Source organism: Mandrillus leucophaeus, unplaced genomic scaffold (assembly GCF_000951045.1).
Source record: "Mandrillus leucophaeus isolate KB7577 unplaced genomic scaffold, Mleu.le_1.0 Scaffold1098, whole genome shotgun sequence".
NCBI lineage: Eukaryota > Metazoa > Chordata > Mammalia > Primates > Cercopithecidae > Mandrillus > Mandrillus leucophaeus.
The window spans coordinates 147,408-156,415 of record NW_012099187.1 but is presented as its reverse complement, the minus strand read 5'-3'; the positions used below and the strand labels follow the sequence as shown (position 1 = coordinate 156,415).

Sequence of the window (9,008 nt, the reverse complement as noted above, 5' to 3'; positions counted from 1 at the left end):
AAATAAATTCTATTTCCAGTTACGATTCAACTGAAGTTCTTTGTAGACCATTTAGATGGACCTAGAACAAGAATAACTTGGAAATTAAGATTTGGAGTTCAGAAAAGAAATTGAAGCTAAAATCTTAGGTTTGGGAGTCAACAGGGTATTTGGTAACAGTCGAGGACATTAGAATGAAGGGAACTGAACAGGGTATTGTTCATGTAGAATCAAAAGTATCTAGCACAGAATTAAAGATAAATCAGGTTTTCCTGTTAACTTTACTTAACCATACAATCTTAATTTTAATAAGGCCTACACATAGTATCATTAAAAATAAACAGAAGTTAATGTGAAGAATAGTAATATAAAAATTATCTGCAAACTGTAGGACAACTTTAAATATAACTATATCTCTGAACTTACTTAGAATTCTTCAGTCTATTAGTTTGGAAATACTGTAGTTTCTAGCTTATGAATAGCACATTTATCAAGTTGCCTCCTCATCTATATCACTACTTCCCTAAATGAAACAGATATTTGGTGATTTACTTCCTACAAAGTAAAGTCAATATACATAAACTATTAAGTCAACTCACAAAAAATACAGCACGTATTTAACAAATGCAACTTCTGATATCAAGAGATGATCACTTAAAATATGTCTGTGTATGTGTGTGTGTGCTTGTGTGCCAGGCAGTTTTGTGAAATTTCTCAGCTTTAATAATCGAAATTCCTTATTGGGTCTGGACTTATTTTAACAACAAAAAAGCAAAAACAAAACCAAAGTTAAGTTCACAAGGCCGTGCTACTTCCAGAGTGAATGCCCTTGTTTGGAGTGGGTCTCTGAAATCTTCATTTTTAAAAGGCACATAGGTAATTATGATGTAAGTTCATGTACTATACTTTGAGAAACATTACCATATATCAGATTTACATTTTAAGACTTTTAAAAAAATGTTGAGAAATGTTTATAGACTGCAGAAAACTGTTTTAAATAAGTGTCATATGGTTCAAGTAGAAAATACATTTTCTTTATTCAAATCATGTTGACATTCAGTATATTTTGAAATACACATGAAGTTATACCAAAGCTACATTTTAATCTCATCACATTCCACTCCAAATTCTTTACCATTTACCAAAAATAACTTTTTATAAAGCTTACTATTTTGTCTATTATACAGACTATCAATCTATAACTTTTTGTGTTTCTCTCAAAAATTAGAATAGCTTATGAGGATATTATATAAAACTAATTGGTATATTACACACCAAACATAAGTACAGATTCTGTACAATGTAATAGTGTACATATATATTACAAGAAACTAAATGCCTTGTTGAAAGTAATTTTTTTTTTTTTTTTTTTGAGATGGAGTCTTGCTCTGTCACCCAGGCTGGAGTGCAGCGGTGCAATTTTGGCTCACTACAACCTCCACCTCCTGGGTTTAAGCGATTCTCCCACCTCAGCCTCCCTAGTAGCTAGGATTATAGACGCCCGCCACCACGCCCAGCTAATTTTTGTATTTTTGTAGAGACAGGGTTTCACCGTGTTGGCTAGGCTGGTCTTGACTTCAGGTGATCTGCCTGCCCCAGCCTCCCGAAGTGCTGAGATTACAGGGGCGAGCTACCATGCTTGGCCAAAGTAATCTTTTAAGAAGTCTTTCACGGAAAAAAATTCTGCATTACAAAATGTGGTGGCTTGAGTAACAGTTACTTCTCTTTTATGAATTTCTTTCAGTGGGCATTAACTGTCCATTTAGCTTCATTAGCAGTTTTACCACGAGACCAGCCTACAAAGTAAAACATGTCAATAATAAACATAAAACATGTAAGAATGTTTAAAGGACATTCATGACACTGGGCAGTTCCCTATCTATTTGAAAGGGAACTTTCTTATCATGAGACAGCTTGTTAAGAAAGAGTATAGAGGGGATATTTACTCAGGCTTTTTGAAGGGACTTAAGACGCAATCTGCTGGATACAGCTAGGGGGCACAGGTAGGTCAAGGAGATGGAAGACTACCTAATAACTTGATAAAAGAGACAGGTAATACTGACCAGAATGAAAAGACATGGCAAAAGAGTTTGTTATAAAACTGAAACAAACTATTCAGATAAGTTTCTGATTCTTCCTTGCTCAGAAGGCCTGGCTTTTTTCCTTGGTCTTAAATATTTTAATTTCATGGAATATTACAGGTTTTCCTTGAAGTTACATGGATACCACTTTAAAAAAAAGAAGTAACTTTACTAACACAATAGTTCATTATTACAAGTCCAAAATAAATGATACTTACCTGTTTTGTATGTACTATAAAGCTCATTTTATTTTCCATGCTATGGATCTGAAAACAAGTATCAGCATCTCCCAATTGCCACATAAAACAACCATAGTTAAGACTGATGAGTAAAGCCTGCAACATAATTGGAAATAACTATATTAAAATATATATTAAAAACATCACCTATTTTTTCTTACTATCTACACTGATGTAGTCTGGTCTAAATATAATGATTCAGAATGCTTTTTTAAAAAAATTATTATGCTTTTTAAGTTCTGGGGTACACGTGCAGAATGTGCAGTTTTGTTACATAGATATACACACGTGCCATGGTGGTTTGCTGCACCCATCAACCCGTCACCTACATTAGGTATTTCTGCTAATGTTATCCCTCCCCTAGCCCCCAACCCCCTGACAGACCCCGGAATGTGACGTTCCCCTCCCTGTGTCCACATATTCCTCATTGTTCAACTCCCACCTATGAGTGAGAACATGCGGTGTTTGATTTTCTGTTCTTGTGGTAGTTTGCGGAGAATGATGGTTTCCCAGAATGTTTTAATGAAGCCTTTTCAAAGCACCCTGCACTAACCTCACACAGCCTGCAGCACAGAATCATATAGATTGGTAGACTCTCAGGAGACTGCCGTGAGCAATATTTGTTGTATAAGATTGACAAAAATTTTTAAAGATGTCAATTCTATCCATGGCTTTCAGGATAATGAAAGGTACCACCTTTGTTTTCTTTCTGCAGGTTAAAAACTATCTCTTTATTCAGTATCTTTCTTTTGGATATTTACATAGTACTTTCAGATCTGTAGTTTATGCAACTGGGTTAACATGTTGACTTAGACAATCTTATCCCACTGAAAATAAGTACACTGATATATTTATTGTAAAAGTAAGCATAATTTAAAAAATTACTAACATACCTTTCATAAATTCAACAGAGCTTTTCTTTTTTAAGGACAGTCAAGTGAAGCAATGGGAGTGGGGAAGAACTGTAATTGGTTGTGATCAAATAGTTGTAAACACTGCTGCACAAGGACCAGCCAACAACAGAACTATTTATAAAGCAATATTAATGATTCCTATACTTTCCTATTATAATATTGTATATAAGCATTCAATATATCCTTGTAAATAACAATTCTCTCCTAGCAGTAACTTCCATTTTCTTGCCCTAAACGTATATTCTTTGTGTACATATAAACAAAGAAGTGGTCCATGGCATTTTTAAGATACCTATGTTTAGAAACATTTTCTATAAATAGCAGTTCTTATAATATTGACCACAAATACTAAACTAAGAATATGCCAGAAAGATAATGGGTTAGGGGATTTTTAAAGTAAGGTTCTGTCTGGGAGGTGGAGGTTGCAGTGAGCCGAGATTGCCCTACTGCACTCCTGCCTGGGCAGCAGTGAGACTCTGTCTAAATAAATAAATAAGTAAAATAAAGTGAGGTTCTGTGAATGAAATACAGATAATTTACGCGAGTATACATTAAGTATAAGGAAAAACTAATAGTATCTTTTAAAAATGGCTATCTACATTTATATTGTAAAATATAACCTTATACATAGAATACACTAAAATAGCTACTTATCAAGGTACAGACTGAAAGAGTCAAGATATCATACTACCTTAAACTGCCTTTTCTTTTAAATCAATCAACTGAAACTTCTTTATTCAAAAGCCACAAAACAGTCCATTAATATGGCTTCAAAAGAGCTCAATATACAGAAAAAAATACAACTGTAGTATAGTTACTTCTCAATTATGGAAGTCAAATTTCCAACAAAAGTACTGAGCCTGTAGTTATAGAAGGTAGAAATAATTGATATAAAAAACACAACTGTGGGCCGGGCGCAGTGGCTCAAGCCTGTAATCCCAGCACTTTGGGAGGCCGAGACGGGCGGATCACAAGGTCAGGAGATCGAGACCATCCTGGCTAACCTGGTGAAACCCCATCTCTACTAAAAAATACAAAAAACTAGCCGGGCGAGGTTGCAGGCGCCTGTAGTCCCAGCTACTTGGAAGGCTGAGGCAGGAGAATGACGCAGGAGGTGGAGCTTGCAGTGAGCTGAGATCCGGCCACTGCACTCCAGCCTGGGCGACAGAGCGAGACTCCGTCTCAAAAAAAAAAGAAAAAAAAAAAAAACACAACTGTGTCCCATGGCTTTTCCTGAGAATCTCTGATGCTAATGTATCCCATGTAGTGTTTTAAATGCAAATGAAGGTATTTTTGCAGATGAAGGTGTTTGCTCTATTTTTGCAAAGCTTGTTGAATGCAATCCTAATAGATCTTGGTGAATCTAAGACAACTGAGGACGAGCTGGTTGTTCCCACATTTGATGGCTGAAATATGTAATTATCTTAAACCTTTCAAAGGTGCCATAAATTTATCAGTGGTTTACAGAGAACAAGGTAATGACTAGATGGATAGAAAATATCTTTACTCCTTGGTTCAATCACCTTTTTAGATACCCAAGAACAGCATTCCTATTTATAGTTCAAGAAACTGAATCTCTTATCTAAGAAAAAAGCAGACTGTTAATTAAGAATATTACTGTCATCCTTCTGTCTGTTACTGCTATCTCATTTATTTGACTCCTGGCTCAGAGTATTATATATAATATGAAATGGTATATTTAAGTGTTAAATAATATTGCTAAACCTTCATTTGAATACTATATAAAACTTTGTATTACTGCCAAAAATTGGAAAGCTAACAAACATAAAATATAGTTTAGAGAAATGGCACAGCATCACCATCCAGTTCTACGAAGAACGATTTGCAGATGTTGGTATAACATGCTCTTAAACAGCAGAGGAAAAATTTCTTGAAATGGTGGGGGGGCATTTTTTCTTCATTTCCTTTAATGAACTTAGTACAAGAGATATAGAAAAGTGGTTACAAGCTAATAAACAGTAGCCTATTTTGTGTGGGCAAAATAGTTTTAACAGAAAATGATGGTGTGGTGGCTCACACCTGTAATCCCAGCACTTTGTGAGGCCAAGGTGGGAGAATCACCCTGTAGAGATAGGGTCTCAATTTGTTGCCCAGACCAGGAGTTTGAGACCAGCCTGGGCAACAAAGTGAGACCCTATCTCTACAAATAATAAATTAGTAGGGTGTGGTGGCACATGCCTATAGTCCCAACTACTTGGGAGGCTGAGGCAGGAGGATTGCCTAAGCCTGGAAGTTTGCAGCTGCAGTGAGCTATGATGGTGCCACTGCACTCCAGCCTGGGCAACAGAGTGAGACTGTGTCCTAAGGAAAAAAAAAAAAAAAAAAAAAGGAAAGAAAAAGAAAATGGTAAGCAAATGACCTAAAAGCAAGGTGACTGTAAGAGAGCCGTCCCCAACCTTTTTGGTGCCAGGGATCAGTTTCGTGGAAGACAATTTTTCCACAGACAGGGGTGTGGGGGATGGTTTTGGGATGATTCAAGCGCATTTCATTTATAGTGTGCTTTATTTCTATTACTATTATATTGTAATATGTAATGAAATATACAACTCACCATAACATAACATCACTGGGAGCCCTGAGCTTGTTTTCCTGCAACTAGATGGTCCCATCTGGGAGTGATGGAAGACAGTGACAGATCATCAGGCATTACACTCTCCTAACGGGCATGCAACCTAGATCCCTTGCATGCACAATTCACAAGAGGGTTCATGTTCCTATGAGAATGTAATGCCACCATTGATCTGACAGGAGGCAAAGCTCAGATGGTAATGCAAGTGATAGGGAGTGGCTGTAAATATAGATGAAGCTTCGCTTGCTGCTCATCTCCTGCTGTGTGGCACGGTTCCTTACAGGCCATGGACCAGTACTAGTCCATGGTCTGGGGGTTGGGGACCCCTGCTAGAAGAGACTTCAAGCAATTAAGCTCCAGGTCAATTACTAAACTCAGACCCTATTCCACCCTATGTTCCCAGATAGTTTATCTCCATTCACACGTATATCTATCAAAGTAACTGTTGCCCTTAAAGATAACCCTGAAAATTAATATAAAATGACTAAACTATGACTGGGATATTTCAGGAAGTTATGTGATTATAAAGACCTATTAAGACACATAAAGGGGTGAGCACGGTGGCTCATGCCTGTAATCCCAGAACTTTGGGAGGCTGAGATGGTCGGATACCCTGAGGTCAGGAGTTCAAGACCAGCCTGACCAACATGGAGAAACTCCCCTCTCTACTAAAAATACAAAATCAGCCAGGCATGGTGGCACATGCCTGTAATCCCATCTAGTTGGGAGGCTGAGGCAGGAGAATCGCTTGAACCCCAGAGGCAGAGGTTGCAGTGAGCCAAGATCGCACCATTGCATTCCAGCCTGAGCAACAAGAGCGAAACTCATCTCAAAAAAAAAAAAAAAGGACACATAAAAATGAGGAAAATAAAAACTACGATGAAATTTCCTAATCTAAATGCCTTTAAAAAATGCATAAGCTTATTACTTTAACTGATTTCGTCTATTCTTAACCAATCTTAATTAACAAATTATGAGGAAGGTGGATCACTTGAGAGTTTGAGACCAGCCTGGTAAACATGGTGAAACCCTGTCTCTACTAAAAACACAAAAATTAGGTGGGCATGGTAGTTCATGCTTGTAAGCCCAGCTACTTGAGAGGCTAAGGTGGGAGGACTCCTTGAACCTAGGAGGCAGAGGTTGTAGTGAGCCAAGATCACACCACTGCAGTCCAGCCTGGGTGACAGAGCAAGACTCTGTCTCAAAAAACAAAACAAATTAGATTTGATTTTTATTAGCTTCCTATTATAAACTAAAAAGCTGTTCATCCCATTTAAATGTGTTAAATATGCTAAAAAATAATTGATAAACCTGTATTTTATAATGACTTATAGTTAGAAAAAGGAGCACCATACACTAACTTCTAACTGAAGAGTTCTAAAGTGGGATTGAAAAGGGTCTGACCCACCTACCGCTGCTGTCACCTGTGCACATAGTGCCAGGAGGTCAACCCACCTGCCTGCCACCAGCACCTGCAAACACCAGAGGTGGGCTTGGAGACAAGCCTGCCATGCCCACCACTGCCACCAGCACACATTGTCTAGGGTCCTGAGGACAAGCCCTGCCCACTGCCACTGTCAACTGTGCCTAAGCATCTAAGGGCCTGAGGACTGACTCAACTAGCATGCTGCTGCCATTGTCTGCACACACCATCAGAGGGCCTGATGACAGGCCTGTTCCGCCTGCTGTTGGTGTCTGTACATGTCATCTGGGGGCTTAAGGATTGTTATGCTCTGCCTATGCCTGCTGGTGCCCACATGCACTATCTAGGGGCCTGAGGAAAGGCATCCCCTGCCGACTGGCACAACTACTAGTGCCTGAGCACTGGCCTGCCTGGAGTCACAGTCCCCAGAAAAGCCTACTACAGCCTTCATTAACAACCACAGTCTAAGCCACTGAGGGACTCACAGACACAACTAATGCTCATTAAAGCTGAAGAAATCATACGGAGACTATACTACTGCACTCACCCAGAATCAAAGCCAAGCACCATATCCAACCAACACTATAGCTACATCTATAGGAAAAAGTCTTTCCTTACAAAAGCCAAGGCATAAAATAGGAAGAAGTGACATCAGATGTACAGATATAAACATAAGGATACAAAAAACATTGAAAAGCAAGAAAACATGACACCTTCAAAGGAAAACAATAATTCTTCAGTAACAGATCCTCCCCCAAAATTTTGAAAAGCCTAATAAAAAAATCAAAATAATGATATTAAAGAAACTCAGTGTGATCTAAGATATATAAGATAACAAAAGTATATGGAAGAACTCAATAAATGAAATAAAAAGCACAACTGAGAGCTTCAACAATACACTAGATCAAGCAGAATAAAGAATCTGTAAACCTGAAGGTATCTTAACCCAGGCAGACAAAAAAGAAAAGAAAAGAAAAGAAAAGAAAAGAAATAAAAAAAATGAAGAAAGCCAATGTGACATGTGAGGGCACCATAAAGTGACCAAACGTTTGAATTCTGAGATTTTAGAAGGAGAAGAAATGGAGAAAGACAATAGCTGAAAACCCCTTATGTCTTATAAGAGATGTAGACATCAAATATACCCAAGCAGATCTGACCTAAAAAGGTCTTTCCCAAGGCATGTTATAGTTAAACTGTCAAAACTCAAAGACAAGAGAATTCTAAAAACCATAAGAGAAATGCATCAGGTCACATATAAGGACATTGCCATCAAACAAACAACAGATTTCTCAGAAGAAACTACAGGCCAGAAGAGCCTAGCATGATGTATTTAAAATGCTAAAAGTTAAAAAAAAAAAGGCTTTATATTAGGTTGGTGCAAAAGTAACTGCGATTTTTGCCATTGTTATTAGATCTAAAGGGAAAGACAGACTCCAATACAATAATAGTTGGGGAATTCAACACCCCACTCTCAACACTGAATGGATCAAAAGAAATTAACAAAGAAACACTGGATTTAAACTGCACTTTAGACTAAATGGATCTAACAGCCAGGTGCAGTGACTCACGCCTGTAATCCCAGCACTTTGGGAGGCCAAAGTGGATGGATCACCTGAGGCCAGGAGTTTGAGACCAGCCTGGGCAACAACCCCATTTCTACTAAAAATACAAAAATTAGCCAGGTGTAGTGGCACACGCCTGTAATCCCAGCTACTCAAGAGGCTAAGGCAGGGGAATTGCTTGAACCCAGGAGACATAGGTTTTACAGTGAGCTGAGATTGC

The 9,008-nt window shown here is 38.1% G+C and overlaps 1 protein-coding gene across 6 annotated transcripts in view; it reads right to left on the bottom strand.

The window, feature by feature from the left end:
* Positions 1 to 405: 405 nt before the first annotated feature.
* KRIT1 (KRIT1, ankyrin repeat containing) overlaps positions 406 to 9,008 on the bottom strand; it is a 49,272-nt gene continuing 40,669 nt past the window's right edge. For all 6 annotated transcript variants that reach the window (XM_011989655.1, XM_011989662.1, XM_011989668.1 and 3 more), the window contains 2 exons: positions 2,279 to 2,395; positions 406 to 1,775 (listed from right to left, as the gene is read on the bottom strand). In XM_011989655.1, coding sequence (XP_011845045.1) covers positions 1,707 to 1,775; positions 2,279 to 2,395 — 186 coding nt within the window. In that variant the 3' untranslated portion in view covers positions 406 to 1,706. The remainder of the gene's footprint in view (positions 1,776 to 2,278; positions 2,396 to 9,008) is intronic.